This window comes from Danio rerio, chromosome 8 (assembly GCF_049306965.1).
Source record: "Danio rerio strain Tuebingen ecotype United States chromosome 8, GRCz12tu, whole genome shotgun sequence".
NCBI lineage: Eukaryota > Metazoa > Chordata > Actinopteri > Cypriniformes > Danionidae > Danio > Danio rerio.
This window is the reverse complement of record NC_133183.1, coordinates 54,462,771-54,482,343: the sequence shown is the minus strand read 5'-3', so window position 1 is coordinate 54,482,343 and position 19,573 is coordinate 54,462,771. Positions and strand designations below refer to the sequence as shown.

Sequence of the window (19,573 nt, the reverse complement as noted above, 5' to 3'; positions counted from 1 at the left end):
TTTAATATGAGTGTTTTTGTATTTAGTGATATTTTTAATATTTAGGTGAGATTTAGCTTTCCCCTACAGATAAAAAACAACTTTGCTTTCACATAATCTTGTGCAGTTTGACATATTTAATATTTGCAACTCATGAAAGATTTGGTTTTGGAATTTTTTCATGTGACACCATTCCATTATATTTTTTTTCCACCTGTCCACATTTTAGTTCAAATGTGATCCCATGGATTTTACATGTACATTTCCCCAACCCCCTTTTTACATGTTTAATGTGTTCCTCATATTTCACATGACTTTGAGATCAAATAATAACTGTGTACATAAAAAATAGATATGGAGAAAAATGATTGTGGTCTCTAATCTGGCAACCTACCCATTCAGCATACCCATCATGAAGGAAAGTCCACTCTCTGCTATCATTACTAAATGCCACATAGTAGGTAGACACATAGTCACTCCTGAAACAACAAAACATTAACAAGCAATGTATTTGTACAATGTTTAGATTAGATTTTGATTTGACAGTTCACTTAACCACATGGCTTCTAGGTTTTTAGGATCTGCCTTACTCTAAGGGGTCATCTCGTCCTTGAGTGATCACCCCTGTGAACTCTGTTAGTGTACGTGCATCCACTTCAATCCAGTGGACCTTCTCTTCAGGGTTAGCACACCATGCTCCACCATTCATATCATCGTCATCCCCAGATGCCTGTTAAATAAAGTAAAATGCTCACACTGACATGAAATCAAAGGTCCAGCTGCCAGTAAAAGTGTAGAAGTGCATATCTCTCCACATGTTTGTACCTGAATATTAAGACGAGCTCTGTGTGACCCATACCGATGTTGAAAAACAGAGGATGTTAGTAACTGGTCATTGTCAATGCGATGAGACTCCATACCCAAGGGAGGACATACTGAATAAAAAAGAAAAACAGGTGGTGGTGACTTGGATGGATGAAAGTGGGCTTTTTCATAATGCATTGCTGATTTCGGAATGTAGCCCCATTTCACTTGTGAGGGGAGCAGAAGGTCAAGTGTGTGTGTGTGTATATATCCACAGCTGTGGACTGACAGTATGACAAATGAGCACTGCTGCCGGTGAAGGTGGAAATCGTTTTAACTTTAAATTTTTGTCAAACAATGGAAATAAAAGATAGTGGCTGTGTCCAAAAGCGCATTCTTCTATACTATATAATATATGAAAAACAGTATGCGAGCAGAGTAGTATGTCTGAATTCACAGTGTATGAAAAACAGTATGCGAGAAGTACCTGGATGACCTACTACTTCTAGTGAGATTGTAAAGAACAAATTCAATGGACGCTACACTATCCTATAATGCCATGCAAGAGAATTCACCAATGGGAATAAAAAGACGCAACTGACGGGGATAGGTCATGTGATCATGACAAATGGCAAATGTAGTAGGTTTGAGTTTTATTCATACTACTCACATTCATACTACATAGAACATACTTTTATAATGACCATGTAAGTCTCTGAGTGAGTCTATTTTCTATGCACACACACTTAGTATTGAACAGTTGTTATCGCTGCATTTAATGGACACAGTGCTAGCATTTTCATTACAAGACATTTCAGTTATGAAGCTTACTAAATATTAAATTTGAAACAATTATTGTTTTTCTGAAGACGGCTGGGTTTAATCTTTGAAAGTTTCCTAATTATATGTTTTAATTTTCATTATTATGTATATTTTGATGCTCTTCAGTTCTTTAGCTGATTGTGACAAAGCACTTCTGCCTGTTCAAGAAAAACTGAAAAACCAAGCAGTGGACAATTGTTGTTATGTTAGCTTAAGAAAGTCAACATACTGTTATACTACTCTGTCCTTGAAACCAAACATATCTTCTCCTAGGCCGATCAAGCTACATGGCCCAAATTTGGTCAAAATGTGCCTTCTGCATTCAAGATTGTTGCTATATCTCCTCATGCCAATTAGATTTATCTAAAAAGGATTTAATTTATTTAAAAAGTTGAATGTTACATTTAAATAATTCGAGCATAAAAGAAAATTATACAAGCCCTAAATTTGGCCAAAAGCTGTGTTCTGTGATTTTGTAGCTCTGTCTTTTCATGTTTATCAGACTTATAGAAATGCAATAATTACTTTTTAAGCATTATTTTTCTCAAAATATGGCTATCGATGAATTCCATGACTTAAACTTGCTATGATATGGCCAATTTTACAAAAAGTATTTTTTTTTTATTGATATGGCAAGCCATTTTTGCATGTATCACTTTCACACTATTACACATATTCACACTGCATTATATTGTCAATAAAATATGGTGAGATGTCTTTGGACTGTTGGGGAAACCGGAGCACCCGGAGGAAACCCACGCGAACGCAGGGAGAACATGCAAACTCCACACAGAAACGTGTGCAACTTTCTTGCTGTGAGGCGACAGCACTACCTTCTGCGCCACTGTGTCACCCTGTCCTTTTTTGAAGTACCAAATATATTTCCAAATGATTTAGAATAAAAAACTATGAAAAACACTTATTTTTAAAAATACAAATGTATTACAACATATTTCATTAGAAAAAAAGAATGTTAAAGTTTTAAATTAGCAAAAGATTCAAAGTAAATCGGCACACTGCCACTTTAGCTCTCAAGGAAATTTTATTTTGTCAAAATTACAAGAACACTACGTTTCGACCGACATGGTCTTCATCACCTGATGAAGACCATGTCGGTCGAAACGTAGTGTTTTTGTAATTTTGACAAAATAAAATTTTCTTGAGAGCTAAAGTGGGAGTGTGCCGATTTACTTTGAATCTTTTGCTACTTATGTTTGTTTTTTGATCGTGCACCTGCCTTCAAGATTTTTCTAGATGTGCGCACATTTCTGTTTTTTGCAAAGTTTTAAATTAAAAACTGTGGCTCATTGTTATTTATTAGGCAAATAACAAACTAGCCAGCACATTTGACTTTCCTCAGTTACAATTTGGCCATTTGAATAAAAAAATTATGATAATGATAATAATAATAATAATAATAATAATAATAATAATAATAATAACATAGAGCTTTCTAGCCTCTCTTGTAAAAAAGGTACATTTGAAAACTCATGGATAACAACAATAGCCAAAATAGTATTCAAATGAATTTTAATATGGTCTGCTTTAGTGCTTCATGGTAATTTTTTGTTTCAAGAATAAGGTCAAAAATGTTTAATAAAAGTCACTTGTAAAATGTTTTCTTTATTTAAAACAATATAGTAGCAAAAATCAGATTTTAAAATAAAAACATTTGTTAGCATTGGCCAAAACTGATTAAGACAGCTGAAGTCCCGCTGAAGCGACAGCCAACAGAGGGTTCCACTTGGTCTTAAAGTCTTTTTTGATGGGTTATTTTCACTATTTATGATGGTATAGCAGACAAAATAGGACAAATGACCTCATCATGTACAGGACAAATTCTGGACCTTTGTCAGTGAGGGGTGGGTCTTCTGAACCACCCGAAACCCTCTGGCTATGTGCCTGATATGCCTTGAAGTATGTAGAAAGTTGTGAGAAATTAAACCTTGGCACTCTGATGTTGGATGCAATTGTTTTGCGACACAAGCCATTTTCTACATGCTAATGTCTTTTAATAAATTGAAAATATTGAGAAAAACCTTGTAAAACAAACTTCTGAATGCCAGCAGAGGGAGAGATCAACTGTATTTGATTTCCTGTTTCATTTTTCAATGTTTTACATACAAGTTACATTCAGCTATTTATGTAATAATGAGAAATTGATGTTAATGCTGTTTTCTTTTTCTAAGAATCAAGATTGGAGATGAGAATGAAGGATTTTAAGTTGTAATTGTTCACTTTCAATTTTATTAAATACAGACTGGAATAAATGTAGCAGGTTAATCATCAGTGGCATTGAAATATTTTGCAATTATGATTTGCCTTTTTTATCACCAATATTAAATCACAGTATTTGAAGCAAAATAAATGAAGCATGAACAGTTGCTATTGTATCTTTTCCTTGTGATTCATCAACATGTTTGTCATTTAAGCTTGTCAGTAAAGAGCAAAGGGTGGTCTATGGGTGCTTTCACACCTGTGAGTCGATTTAGTTGTTCCGAAACAGAGATTACAAATGTTACATTGTTGCTCTTTGCTCTTGGAGCGGTTCGCTTTCACACTGCAAAGTTTCTAATCGGACCATAAGAGCTAAAACAAGTTACGTGTGAGTAAACTCTCTTTACATTGGTCAGAGTATCAGGGTTTATTTTGCAGCGTCCCGCTCAGCTGTCAGGAGAGGTGGTGGTTTGGTGGTGATTGACGGTGCGCGCGCGCGGGTGAGAAGGGTGCGCGACGATGCCTATTTGAGGACCGGGAGGGAGACGCGAGATTACCGGGAGATCATCACTCGTTTGCGGGCATCCGGAGACTCGCGAAACTTCCCGCCCTACTCATAATTCTCTCTTCATATAGCCGTAAGCCTATTACATATCCATGAAACACTGTGATATAACCGCGCTCAGATCAGATTGCTTTCTCACTGCAGTCGAACCGCTCCAGGGTTCGTTTCAATCGAGCCGAGACCACCTCAATCAAGCGATCTCGGAGCGATTACTTTGGTGCGGAACAGAGCGCGATTGCCCTGTTCACATATGCCAAACGAAACGCGCTAACTGGGCAAACGAGATACGTTCCGAAACAAAAGTGTAGGTGTGAAAGCACCCTTAGTGCAGTGTAAAGTTGGTTCTTGCTTGTATCTTATCAGCCCTTAAGCTTTAATTTTTGGGCTGTTAGCTTTCTGCACAAAAACTTGTGACATGATTTGATGAGACTTTCCAATCTGTATAAACCTCCAGTGCTTTATTTTTCTTTTGAGACCAAAATAAGTAAATGTCCATGACCTAGAGTTAAACGCAAATGAACTTAAAGAACTTCCAGTTATTCAAAAAACCAGCATCTTAAGTCTATTGGACGGCTTTTAAAAAGTGGTGGAAAATCATCACCATTCAGTCACCATTTCACTTGTTTCATTGACAAGCTGTTCAAAATGGATTGGGATTGTAAGACGGAATATCCTGTCCAACTTCTCAGCATCTTAATACTCTTGAGACCAATTATGATGGTTCAAGTAAATTTCACTACTTATGACTACCAAAGCTGTGCATTTTCCTAACAGAAAACCTTAAAAAATTGTTTGTTTGTTGAAAGCATGAAAGAATGTTGCTATAAACTTGACACATGTAGCACTGATCCAGATTCTGTAGTAAACCCTGACTTAAGAGTCTCGTCTTCAATTCTGCAGTCAAAAGAAATTGGTTTTAGTTTTATCACAAATTTATTTTAATGCAGCCAAGAGAAATTTGTTTTAGTTTTATCACAAATATATTTTCACCAAGACGTGTATACCTATGCAATCTAAGAACAAATAAATAAAAAGTTGGATTGGATAAAAAAAAAAATGCAGCTGATATTAAACACATCAAACAACACATGATTCGCAAAGAAAATATTTTAGTAAATCCAAAGAAATACCTTTGAAATATCCCTTTAACTTGTCATAGAAGTCTGTTAAAACAACAGAGGCTTTGTTTTAACACTATTTTAAAACTGTCCATGGTGCAACAATAAGTACATCCCAATTTTCTTAAGAGAAAACTAAACTGAACAAAGAAAGTCAAGAAAGCCTTACGGGGAAAGTCAAGGAAATCTTAGTTAAATTTGTTGTAAATCAATTATCTAGAATTCCAATGCATAAAGCAGCCTATTCCTAAAGTGAGTTACATAATGAAAAGAGATACTTAAAATACTTGTTTATATTATATACCTGTCAAGATAATTGCAAACTACATCGAATTAGCAATGCAAAATAAGCTTTTGGTGTCGTCAGGATACAATGAACTTTCGTTCTAAGTGTCTTAATTCAGGGAATTGTGCATTCGGATGAAGGATTGTATCAATGTATCTGTTTCATGAGCTGGGAGGACATTTGGAATTTTCTTTGACAAGATCCAGCTGTGAAACTAGAGCAGGATTTGGGCAAGGTTCAGCATCTGCATTGACTTAAAAAAAGGTACAATCTTCCAAAATGTTTTCACATCTCAAATGCACTTGAACAGTGACACTCAAACACAAAACACTGAACTGAATGCCAATATTATGTTTGGAAAGAACTGCAGCCAGAGGTCAGAGCTGAGAGAACTACAGTATTACATCACTTTAGTGCTCTTATATAAGATTCTTGCATGTCACAATAATATTTTTCACTATCATTATGTCCTATCTGTGCGTAGTCTTATGTTATCTATTAAACAGGGGTGCCCAAACTGTTTCGTGTGAAGGGCCAAAAACAAATGCCATTGAGAGCCAAAAATATCATTGGGCCGAAACTTAATACGAAAATAAAATGAAAACATTACTTTAAATTGTATTAACTAATGCCGTATAATTTAAAATGAGAACTGATTACAATAAAAAAAAATTTTATAACACAGTGGAGTTCAATGCTGAATCCACAAGTCAAACAGAATCTGCCTTTGCCTTCATTTACTCACTGATGTCTCTAACCGCCACGTGGCAGTATGTATATATATAAAAACAACTGATTAATTTACAGAATTTAATATTTCAGTTAGTTTTTTATTAAGAAATAACAGTCTATAAACCATCCTCATAATTCTCTCTCTCTTTTCAGGTGGGACGGTGGGCGAATTTAAATGTTACCATGTGCCAACTTTGGCCCGCGGGCACTAGATTGGGCATCTCTGCTATAAAGGAAATCAACAAACAGCAAGCATTTCATCTGGCTACAGTGTATGCCCAAGCTGAGTCAAACCACTTACTTTTAGGCTCTCTGTAGACACGTGGTGGAGGTCTGTAAATCCTGCGTTCTCTCTCCTCTTCTTCCAGACGCTTCCTCTCTTCCCTTTCTGAGGAGACAATACATTGTAAAAAAAACAATGTGTTTACTATTGATACAATGGATATGTGCAAAGACATAGATTACATAATTTGACTTCCAGATAGTCAAGAGCCTCCCTTACCCATTATTCATCAAGATATGATCAGAATTTTAGGGGAACCCAAGAAATGAAGACTTACGTGGCTTAATATAATGTAAATGATTTTATGACACCTTATGACATATGTAGTTAAAAAATGATGTGGAGTGTTTATAATGTTTTTCAAGAGTTCACACTTAGCTGATAATCAATAAAGCGTATTTGGCATGCTGTCCCGGGAGAGAACCCTGAGCTTGTAATATCCTCGAGCCCGGGGCTCCCTCCTGTTAGAAGGGCGAGAGGGGAATTCGAGGTCAGGTAGGTCTCGAGAACTCCCCTGCTTGTCACCGTGAGAAGTGTAAACTCAGGTTGTATTGGGTGATAATTTGTTTTAGTCGATTGCTATGGTTTATGTTTTTGGACGGTGGAAGGAAACCGGGGAACCCGGGGAAAACCCACGCGAACACGGGGAGAACATGCAAACTCCACACAGAAACATCAACCGACCCGATGGGTTGGACTGGCGGTGTTCTTGCTGTGAGGCAACAGTGCTAGCCACTGGGCCACCGTGTCGCCCGATCAGAAAAGGTGGGAGGATGTAGGGGTGGAAAGGGAGGGAGCTTCAAGACGAAGATAACTGGAGTGAAAAACTCAGGTTATTTATAATGCTTCCGTAATCATCTAATAGGGCTGATTACGGAGCTAACAAGGAGCCAGCCGTGTTGATTATGAGCACGTGATCCTCTTGAAATTAGTTTATGAATAAACCACACAAAAAGTCCACATTCGTTTACAGTTAGAACTCTTAGCTGCTAATAAATGCTTGTTGGTCAATTCAGTCAAATTGCTACAGTATTTTTGTGGTAGACTGAAAAACAATATAACCTTTCTATAAAATAGTTACTGGCAGTTGTGGTTTTCTAAATTTGTTGTCAGTTAGTGGCTAAGAACATATTATAATCAGTACAATAGCACTCTTAAATATTAACTATAAACAATACAGCATATAAAAAACACTGTACCTTTTTCCTCTTGTTCTTTTCTCAGTCTTTCTCTCTCCTCTTCTAGTTTCTTTTCTGTTAACAAAACAGAGTTTATAGTCACAGTCACACGTCTTAGACAACAATAAATACATCTTAACGGCATATGATAAATAATTCCAATCGATCAATTAAGTAAATTTGTACAGTAAGATGGAAGGGATGCCAACATCTCTCATGATGTGTAATTGTATATTTGTCTTTTCAAAACAGAGTAAAAAAGAAGGATGTACCATGTCCGTATTCATATTCTTCATACCAGCTGTTTTCAAATGGAGGCACAGTGGGTTCCTCTGGGACAATAGAAAAGTATTAAATGTTAAAATTGCTACCAGACAGATAATGTAAATGACCAAATTAGGATCCAGTTCGACATCTCAGTGTTCTCATGTATGAACACACATTAACAAAGACTGTGACTTTGAATGAACAGTAATTTGCTGTAAATGAACACAAACTCATGCAAACTCAACTTGAAGCCGTATATTGAAAAAGTGGAAATCGCCATCATTCTTTAAAAACACATTAGGACACCCAGGCCCGGCCCTAACCAATTTGGCGCCCTAGGCAAGATTTCAGATGGCGCCCCGTCACATCGCAGTAAATTCCACTGCTAGTGTAAAGTCATAAGAAACTAAACAGCTTTTTGATCGACTACTACAAGCTGGGAAAATGTCAGATAAATATGCCAATGCAATTAACATTATTGCTGAATAGATCTAAAATTTACACATTTGCTTGAGGAAGGAATGATGGGGTAGTTACATTAATATTACTATTTTCCAAAACATCTATGCCCTTCCATAACATTAGCTGACGTAAAACTAACAGATAGAACTATAGCTATTTAATGATTAGCAATGATATGTCATATGTATCAACGTTGGGATGTTAAAATATGGGACAACACATAGCTTCAAATGATAGAATACATAGCAAACAATAGAAAATATTGACAATAAAATAAAAGGTTTAACCTATTAAAATCAATGGCCTATACAGAAATTAAATAAAGCTATTAACTTTTAATTGTATTTGCATATTGATTAAAGTTACTAGTTATTTAGTGAAGAGCAGCAAATGAATCTCTCATTGTGTTTTGTTTGAGAACAGAGGTGTTAATGTAAGAATGCACAGTTCTATAATGAATGAATGAATGAAGCATTCGACTACTTTAGTAACTGTTGTGCTCATTTAAGAGAAAATTAGTTGTGTTATAAAAAAAAACAAGCAGGATAGAGCAAAAAAAAAAAAAAACGAAAAAAAGAAGCACTTTTCCGACGGTCCCTTACGGAGAGCTCCACTCCGTGCGAGCACAGCTCTTCCGGCTAAACGGAGCAGTGCTCGTTATATCGAGTGAAAAAAAACGAAAAAGACAGCTGTTAAACATAACTAGCTTTATCTTTTTGTAGGAAACACACTTTAGATCTTTTTAGGGTAAGAGGTTTTTGAGTTATTGCCATCTATCACTGAATGTGTCAGGAATATTGAAAACAAAACCAACTTAACCGCGCTCATTTCTGGCGCCCCCTGGACGTACAGCGCCCTTAAGCCTGATTTATACTTCTGCGTCAAGTGACCGGCGTAACCCACGGCGCATGCAACGCGCGTGGCTGTGCATTTATACTTCTGCGCGCTGTCTCTGTTGGTCTGCATTAACACTTCCGAAACGCTCGTTGGCAGTGAGGTGTAAATGTTCCTCTGTGTCGAGTTTCTTCTGTGCTGTTTTGTTTTCCTGAACACTTCCGGGATGTACAAGTGGCTCAAACTCGCTCATTTTGAGGCAGAAACCGGCGGACGTGCAACAACTTTAACTATGAGGTAAACACAAAACAAAACGTTCCATCCGGAGCTCCTTCACGAGACTCCACACTTGTAAACAATCGCTACATTAGGCTCGCGTCCAGCTCTTGCCATTCGCGCGGCTCTCGGTCCCGCCCAGACTCGTCAGCGCTACCAAGCCGACCAATCACAGAGCTTGCGCTACGCGTCGTTGCGACGTGTAGTTACAATTTTTGAGAGGTGCACGTCAGCGACGCCGACGGCCTCGGCGAAGAAGTTTAAATTTGACGCAGAAGTTTAAATCAGCCTTTAGCATTTGCCTATACTGCCTATGCCACGGGCCGGCCCTGAGGACACCTGTGTATCCTGCACAGAATTCTGGTTGTTGAATTCCATGACGAAAACATGTCATAGGCACAATTTCAACGATTGTATATCTACAGTACTTTATTATCTTTTTTTTTTTACTTGTTTGTTGTGCTTGATTTGTACTGTTGACTATAATTGTGTTGGTTTAAAAAGTGGTAGTAAAGTGCTTTAAAAACCCCAGAAGGGGGCCTATTGCTCCCTTTTAAACAATTGAAAAAGATGTAAAGTGCGTCTCTGATATGTGCCTTGAGTGTGCATGTGAAGCTTCAGCTCAAATACCCTATTTGAAATGCTAATTTGGTGACTGTCACTGATATGCACAGAGGAAGAATGTCAATTAAAGTAGTTTTATGTAGAGTGATTATAAAAATTATAATTTTTATAATTAGAGGCTGACTATATTCATACACTATTTTCATGTGATGTGACTGTGTTTAAACACATCTTTAAGCTGCGGTCACACTGGGCTTTTCCTTCCATAGACTTTCATTCATACGCACCTGAATGCGTCAAACCGGAAACGCGGGGTCATGCTTCAGGTTTTGCCGTTGCTGTGGTGAAAAGTTCAAGCTTGGAGTCGGCGCAATAGCCTAGTGGTTAGCGTGCCGACATATGGTGCAATAGCACATTAAGGCGTCGCGAGTTCGAATCCCGGCTCGACGACATTTCCCTACCCTACCCCCTGTCTCTCTCTCCCACTTCGCTTCCTGTCTAAAATCTGGCCTATCTAATAATAAAGGCAAAAAGGCCAGAAATAAATCTTAAAAAAAAAAAAAAAAAAAGTTCAAGCTTGGTGAACTCTGACCTGTGAAATCGCATTACTTGACTGGGTGAGACCAGAAATTTAAAACATGGAGCAATCGCTCGCTTTTAAAAGTGTCTAATAAGCTTGTTTAATCCCGCCCCTTTTCGCAGAGCCGCAAGACAGAATTTCGCATGCTTAAACTTTAATGCTGTGTTCACACCAGACGTGGAACAGGTGGATAAATCGCGATATTCGCACGTAAATAGCCGCGTGAACATTTGAGTTTTCTAGCTTCATTCGCGCGTCAAACCCCGCATCATTCGCACATCAAATCTGCCTCATTCGCACGTCAAATTCACTTCAAAACAGATGCGGATCCGCGTGACGGGTAGGGCTTCTGTCCGCCCGGTGGCTCTAGCTTTATTGCTAAATGGCTAACATGGATTTTATTAAGAAAATACCTGTGGTTATGTGCTTTATGAAGGCTGAAAAACTGCGTCGATACGTTTTGGTCCATGTCTGAGTCCACTAGATCCTTTCGGAGGTGCATCCAGCTCTGTGAGCTCATAAACTCCTTCAAAAACTTAACTTGGATGATGGAATTTTTCAGTGGTGCTTCTGACTGAACCAAGCCAATGAACTTTTTGTCTGTGTCGGCTGGAGGATTTCCCCTGGGACACCAACAACAGGCTTGTGTCTTCCCTCCCCGCAAACCATCCTCTTACATCTGCTCCCCCCTTTCGGGGCTACTCCACAGGCTGTCACCAGGTCTCCCCTCTCTTGGGTAACAAGTGAGCTCTGCAGCGTCCTCCCTATCAGGACTGAACGCTTTCCCAATGTACTGTCGTATTAACAACCCTATTTTACTGGGTTATTTTCAACTCCCCAAAAAATATAGCTAAACCTGAACAGGTAAGTAAGGGCCAGGGGACACGTTGGAAGCCTGCATCTCAGGGCGTTGTAGGTGCGCACACTCTACTGCATGGCACACCCTTCGCCAGAGATTTGGTAAGGTTCTCTCGTGTTTTCCATATATTTCCCCATAGTGGAAGTTTCCACATGGCATTGGAGTTCCCCATCCGAAGGGGAACGCTGCGGTTACTAAACTAACCCTTCGTTCCCCGGAGGGAGGAACGGAAATGCTATGTACCTTCGCCACAATTGTCCCTTAGCTGTTGAGCTTAATAGTCTCCTCAGCTGAACAGGATGTCGAGCATTGCACTAGCTGCGTCTTTATAGCATGACTAATTGTCATTGATGCCAGCTGTGCACGCTGATGCCGCCAATTCATTGGCATTTTATTGGCCCGATTTTATACTCTTTTAGATGATTGGTTTCTGATGAAATCCCTATAGTGGAAGTTTCCACATAGCATTGAAGTTCCCACCTTGGGGAACGAAGGGTTACTTTAGTAACCGTAGCCTTAACTAGGCAGGTTAGGGTAATTAGGCAAGTTTTGTATAACGATGGTTTGTTCTGTTGACTATCGGAAAAAAAAAATAGCTTAAAGGGGCTAATAAGATTGACCTTAAAATGTTTTTAGAAAATTAAAAACTGCTTTCATTCTAGCCGAAATAAAACAAAAAAGGCTTTCTCCAGACGAAAAAAATATAATCAGATATACTGTGAAAATTTTCTTGCTCTGTTAAACATCATTTGGAAAATATTTAAAAAAGAAAAAAATTCAAAGGGGGAATAATAATATTGACTTTAACTGTATATGCACTCTTCATAGCCACTACATAAACTTGACACAACATACTTATTTTTGTAAACGGAAAAAAAATGGTAAAACAAATAGCCAAATTCTGACAGTAACATATTGCTTTGTTTCACTAAAATAGCTTTGTGCCACACAGCTCATATTAATCCAATTGGAAAATTAAAACACTACACCAAAAAAAAACAAAAAAACAACAACACAAAAACAAGACACCTCAACCAGTGCAATCATCGCAATTTTGCTAGTTCTTTGCCAGTACACATGTTCGTACCATTCCTGTCTACCTAAATTCAACCAGTTAAAATATTTTAACACACAGGTGTTTTTCTGAATTTGTTTTGAATTCAACAAACCTAAAAAAAATTTGTTAGTGTCAAATTACATTACAATTTTACGTCAGTGTTGATTTATTCAAAATAATGTACAAATCATGCATTGTACATCTAATTCAAAATGTATTACCGTTGTTTTTGTTCATTTCAATATGTGAAGTGAAAATCTTTTGTTTTGATTTACCATTCATTCAACATCTTTTGAAATGGCTTTTTGTTATCTAAACCAGAGAAACTTAAAGATTCATAAAATGTTTGCCAAATGTCTATTACTGCTGTTCCATTGTCGTTTAAAAGAACCACAGCAGACGTTGCAGATTTTTCATTGTTAAACAAGAACATTCATGAGATGGGTGTATATAATGGTAAATATTTTATGTGATTCACACTTTGACTCGCAGGATGCTTAAAGCCACTCCTTTGGGATTAAAAGATCTATTTTTAAAAAAACTAGTCAGACAGCAGAAACCTATTACCCCAACTGCCCATTAAACCTACTTTTAGGTCTGTTTTAACATTTTAGAGCTGTCATTAAAATAACAAAATAGGGTCTGTAATTAAAAGTGAAACAGATGTGGCACAAGAACATTTCATAGACTGTTTACGAAGTCATTTTATCTCAGGAAGATACAGGAACAGTTGATTTACAGTACCTGTCGTTGTGTATTGCCAGTCATTGTCAGTAGAGCTGATCTCTTTGCCATCAGGGAAAGGCAGGTTTTCCACCATCTCCACTGCTGACAGACAAGAAATATCCTTAGAGTTTAACAGAATGTGACTAGCTCAACTATGAATTATTTGTGAACAAATGTAAGTAAGCATATTAATTAAGAATAAATATTACAAATATATTGTGTGCTTTAAATCACTGGACTACACCAAAAAACTGCACAACATTCTGGTGTTCATCTAAACACAGCATGGCAAATCACATGATCTGGACATGCTTGGATAAAAACTGAAATCTTGAAAATTGATTCATTGTGGCACAGTGATTCTCAGTATAGTTCGTTTGGAACATTTTATAACCTGGATGCTTTAGAAAGTTATGAATCTACACAGATCTTAATGCAAAAGGATTATTAGTTGAAGACTCACATCTCGCATCCCAGTAATCATCATCGTCAGCTGGACGACCGGCGATCACAGAAGTCGTTGGCGTGGGCTCATCCACCTTCCAATAGTCATCATCTTCAAACAAGTTAGATAAATATGCTGGTCATAATGAACAAAACTGCTGTTAATGTACACAAACATCAGTGGTGATACTGTATGCTCACATGAGTCAGGTTGGGAATACTCATCCATGTCTGGAATGAAATCTTTTGTTTTTTCTGTCGGGGTGGTTGTAGTTCTTGCCACTGTTGTCGTCTCTGCAGGAAAATCTGTGGATGCCAAATAATCTTTGTGTGATTTTGTAGATTTGTTATAAATAATCAAGCATTTGTCTTTTAATGAGACTGCATTTCTAACCTTCATCCCAGTACTGGTCGGGTTCAGGGTCGTAAAACTCCTCATACTCCATGGGTACTGTGGTTGTGGGGGCCACAGTGGTTGTGGCTACAGTGGTGGATTCTTCCCTGTTCTTCTTGCCTTTCTTCTTCCCGCCCTTCTCACCTTTGCCCTTTTTCTCACTCTTGGGTTTCTTGGTGGGCTTGGAAGCTTTGGGTTTCTTGCTAGGCTTGGGCTCTTTCAGTCGTTTTTCTCTTCCTTTCCTGTCAGTGTCTCTACGCATCCTCTTCACTTAAAGGACGTGGAGAGAGGAATAAAATAAAGATCAATCCACCAGATCAGTTAAACACGCTTTGTGAATAAGCTACTTTATGAATTGACTAGTGAAATTATTAATTATTACTTTTAACAGTTTTGATACATTTATATGCTTTTACTTTTAGCGTTTAACAAATATTTTAGACCATCAGTTATACTGGGTGTCTTAAAAATTATTATCCAAACAATCAGGAATTGTTCATGCGAAAAGACCAATCTGCCAACACATGTAATATATCATCCAAAGTTTTTGCATCATTATATGTTGCTTTGAATAGGATTACATTAAAACACATTAAATGCTATATTCATAAAATAAAACATTCACGAAGCTAGATGAGAATGAAGCAGCCATGCCCTATTTCAGAAACTCATTTGTAGTCTAATACAAATTTATTTTAGCAAATGGCAGCTTGCTTCAGCAGTGTGTTCCACTTTTTATGAATGATCTCACAAGTGGAAAGCAAGTGGTGTTTAGCAGCTCCTTTTAGCAATCCGGTGAAATGCACTTTTGACCACCTATCCGAATCTGAATCTTCTTTTAATTCTGCACACAGTCACTCAAGTGTAGTGATTATGGCTGTGATTGGGCCTATATATATATATAAATAAATAAATAAATATATATATACATATATATATATGTATATATATATTTATTTATTTATTTATAAATTATCTATTATATTAGTTCTAGAACAGAATTAAATCTAAAATGCGTGAATATATACATCCTAATGTTAATGTGTAATGATATGCGTGTCTGTCAATGGCTGTTTCTCAATCCTCGTGTTCTCGTGAAACGTCATCATCAGCTGTCTAAGTTCAGTTCCAATACTCAAGACCGCAAGTACGGAGGACGCTTGAAACTTCCCGGATGTGATCTTGATATCGAGGACGCAACGATGCAGACTTGAGCACCGAACTCGCTCTGGAAGTCCCAGAAGTCATTGCGACTGGAGGTGGGAAGCGCAGAATTTTATTTAGATTTATTATTAAAGTTCAGAGATTTAACTCATTTACCTCAGGAGTTTCACTAAATGAAACTGTGAATATAAACATTACCATGGACATCTTAATAAAGGAATAAACACATTAAGGGTGTTTGTTTGCTGAAATTCGTATTAAAAACTGTTTTATTTATATTGTGCAACATATATTTATAATGTTTTCATGCATAGTATATATTTTGAAAAGGGGAAAAACAATAAATCGTTGTATGAAGGCTGTAATGTTTAAATAATTTACCATTTAAAACACGTGAAGGTCATGTGACCATCAGGAAGAACGCATCATTTCAATTCTCAAAGGACGCGTTCTCTGCCCTCACGGTCTCCTGAGTTCGTTCTTCCGAGGACACCCGGCAAGACCGGTCTCCACAAGAACACAAGTCCGTTCTCTGCGTTCTTGGAATTGAGAAACAGCCTTTGAGAACATGACCAGATAGCAAGTTTGATCAACCTTCACTAAAATGCAAGGGGTTAACAAGTTTGTTAGGTGTTCCCTTATGATTGGTTTATATGTGTTTAGTCCCACCCTCCGGTCTGGAGTGTGAAGTGTGATTGGTTGTTTGGATGGGAGATGGAGGGGTTGATTGACAACTGGCAGCTTTGGAAACTGAAGCAGAGACGTGCTGCGCGGCTGAAATGATTGCGTAACTTTGACGGAGTGTAAAAACACGAGACTGTAATACATATCGCGTGTGAATAACACATTTTTGATTACTTTGAGTTTGTTTTGTTTGTTTGTTATGAGTTTGCTGTGTGTTCTTATCAGATAAGTTACCAGTGTCAGTTATTAGTCAGTACAGAGTGAGTAGGCATTTTTTAAATGCCTAAAGTGTTAACTGACAGTACAGAGGATTTTAACTGAACTCCGGAGAGGGACGGTTAAATGGAAAATAAGTCGGAGAAAAAGAGAGACTGTCAGTTTAGGATGAGACGATGCTGAAAGAGTCTAAGAGGAGCTGATAGCACCACAAATAGCCGGGATATTTGGTGGTTCCTCTGACTATGTGAGAGTTGCCTCTCATCAGCTGGCGATTTAAAGTGAAAGTGAGGATTTGAAAGAGACTTGTGGCAGGAGTTCGCCAATCAATCGCAGCTCATTGGATCGCTGTCAACGAGTGTTGTCATTTGGAGTTCTGTCATATTGACTGCCACGGCAAGTTTTGTCTGTTATCTCAGGTTCAACCAAATGAACCTGAGAAAACAACAGCTAATCATGAAGGTCATGGTGCCCAGGCTACCCAAAGATCTGATCTTGCCTGAGGAGCCTCCCAGAGTAGAGCTTCGACGATTAATGGGTAACATCACAGCTTTACGCGAGGCATTCTGGTTCACAGACGGACTGGAACAGATTTGCAGGGCAGGGCAAAATGCCCCTGCAGGTGCTAACGTGTGGGACGCACAGCAGGGTAATTGGGCCAATAGAGTAACTCTCAGGGAGCAACTGCGGTTCTTACACATTCTGTCCGGATTGCTGTTAGAACACAGGTGCAGAGACATAGCAGTTGGCTCAATAATTCTAACAATCGTGTCATTCGCAGGGGGACGCTGTCAACAGCCAAGGTCACGCGAATGATCGTTGAACTGATGCCTACCATTCCGTGTATTGGAGAGGCTCTTAACGTGACTGACATTCAATTAACGCGGGCAAATTTCTGTTATTTTGTGGACGATCAGGCAATGCCGCGCATCATGCGCTGCTGGCTCGAATTCATGCCAGCTCGCGCCATCAGGGTGTGTGTTGTTCTGGCACAAGCAGCAGGGTCCGGACTGACATCTCTGGACGTGATCGTCAGAGCAATAAACGAAAACCCAACATTCCCTTGGGTGTTGCTCCAGAGGATGTACCCGGAGCAATGGAACAAAGCTAGCAAAGCTATGAGGCGAGTGGGGAAAAACCCATACTACGGTTATTGTCGTGATTTGACCGATGTGAGGGCTTTTCAGTTTCGGTACTTGGCTTAATTGTGTGGGCGATTATTCATTGCTCTTGGTGATCATTCATTGGACAGGTACCAAGGGTTTGTAGAAGACCGTGTTCGGTCCGAAACCTGGAGGCAGTTGATTGATTCTTATGAGGCTGCTCTGCATTTAGTGTATTGAACCTGGAGCGGTATCTTAAACTTAATACACCTAGGTGGCGCTACACATATACACACACACACACACACACACACACACACACATATATATATATATATATATATATATATATATATATATATATATATATATATATATATATATATATATATATTTATTTATTATTTATATTATTCAAATTATATTTTACAAAATGTCTACATGCCATCTAATTCTAATTAGATTATACGTAGACTGTTAGGTTGGGCTTAGGGTTAGTGTAAGTTGACATGTACTTGTTTCTTATAGCCAATGTCAGTTAAAGGAAAAGTATTCACAGATATTAAGCAGTCTACTAATACTCAAATGGACCATCAAAATAAAGTGTTACCCTATCTTTCATGTTTTTTATGCAGGTGTTTAGGTCACTGGAGGTTTTTCATTTAAAAAGCATTAATTTTTGATAAATGTAAAAATTTCATTTGTAGGTTTAAAGTGCAGTGTGAGAAAGAAAGGACTGAAAATACTGCTTTATAGTGTGGGACGGATATGTGGATCTGATGGATATGTGTTTGATGCAGACATGTGGGTGTACATTCCCCAATCATCCTAGAGATCTCTGCTGGGTGAGCTTAATTTTGTCCACTTTAACCGAGGTCTACATAATCTTGGATTCAACCAGTTTCCTGAGCAGATGGCTGTCATGGTCACAGGAGTGAAGTGGAGGGTGTGAAACTGATTCCTCCAAATACCCAAGTCTCCGGATTGATCCCGTGGGCTAACCTGAACATCCTTCGGCAACCTATTCAAACCTGCAGCTTCTCCATCATGGACATCCATTGTTCTCAAGCCTAACGCCTGTTTCACACCGCAAGCGTCAGCGGCGCGTAAGCAGCGCATGTTTTTTCGACGTCCATGTTAACAGATTAGAGCTTTCATACCGCTGCTCACTCTCAATTAAAGTGATATTGCATTGATAATGACCTAAATACATTGAATGACAGTAAAAAGTAACAATTTTACCCAATAAATGTGTCATTAATATCAACTGATTTATATATAGTCAATCAAATGAACTTAAACGATTAAAAACTGCAACAAACCTTTATTTCGGCCTGAACTACAAAACCAATAGTAAAACAATATTAGTATCAGTTTTGTGGGAGAGGGGAAGTGATATACGGGAATTTCAGTCCATATCGAAGTGGATTGTGGGTAGTGTAGTTCGACACGCATGCTGGATGATGTGAACTCGCTGTGTGCTGTGCTGCTCAAGCAGAGGAAGAAAGCTTTATTCGGCTTTGCTTTATGTTCGCTCAAGTTATTCCACCTGGGAGCTGTTTGCACCGTGAACCTGACAACACGAAAATAAGTAAAAGAAGGGCATGCATTGATCACTTTTGTCCGTCTCATCCTTTGCACGAGCATGAATTAACGTGCTGTTACTCTGCCGCTGGACATTACTGAAGTGGATCATGTATAAATATCATTATAACTATACTGTATAGATATTATTATAACTATAGGCTTACAACATCCTGGCAATCAAAAACCAAATGACATGATATCACAGGCATTTGTCTTCTGACTGTAGACACATACTCCTCATAGAGTTTGAGAAGCATACAGTACTGTTTGATCTATAAAATTAGTAAAATAAAGATTTGCAGGTTAAAGAAACAGCATAGGAGGAAATTGCCGTTGGTCTTGGTGCAGATAAAAAGTTTGAAAAGTGTATTT

The 19,573-nt window shown here is 38.1% G+C and overlaps 2 protein-coding genes across 3 annotated transcripts in view; both read right to left on the bottom strand.

Moving 5' to 3' along the window:
* Positions 1-19,573, bottom strand: part of grk5l (G protein-coupled receptor kinase 5 like) — an 821,722-nt gene that overhangs the window by 653,057 nt on the left and 149,092 nt on the right. The gene's annotated exons all lie outside the window — the stretch shown is intronic.
* The window catches only part of aebp1b (AE binding protein 1b), a 41,123-nt gene that overhangs the window by 10,290 nt on the left and 11,260 nt on the right, over positions 1-19,573 (bottom strand). The window contains exons 4-13 of one of the 2 annotated variants that reach the window (XM_690930.10): positions 14,448-14,717; positions 14,255-14,359; positions 14,073-14,165; positions 13,628-13,711; positions 8,257-8,316; positions 8,006-8,059; positions 6,825-6,911; positions 805-914; positions 570-709; positions 374-458 (exon numbers count right to left, since the gene is read on the bottom strand). In XM_690930.10, the coding sequence (XP_696022.6) occupies positions 374-458; positions 570-709; positions 805-914; positions 6,825-6,911; positions 8,006-8,059; positions 8,257-8,316; positions 13,628-13,711; positions 14,073-14,165; positions 14,255-14,359; positions 14,448-14,717 (1,088 nt within the window). The remainder of the gene's footprint in view (positions 1-373; positions 459-569; positions 710-804; positions 915-6,824; positions 6,912-8,005; positions 8,060-8,256; positions 8,317-13,627; positions 13,712-14,072; positions 14,166-14,254; positions 14,360-14,447; positions 14,718-19,573) is intronic. The other variant, XM_005167251.5, reaches the window with a different exon arrangement.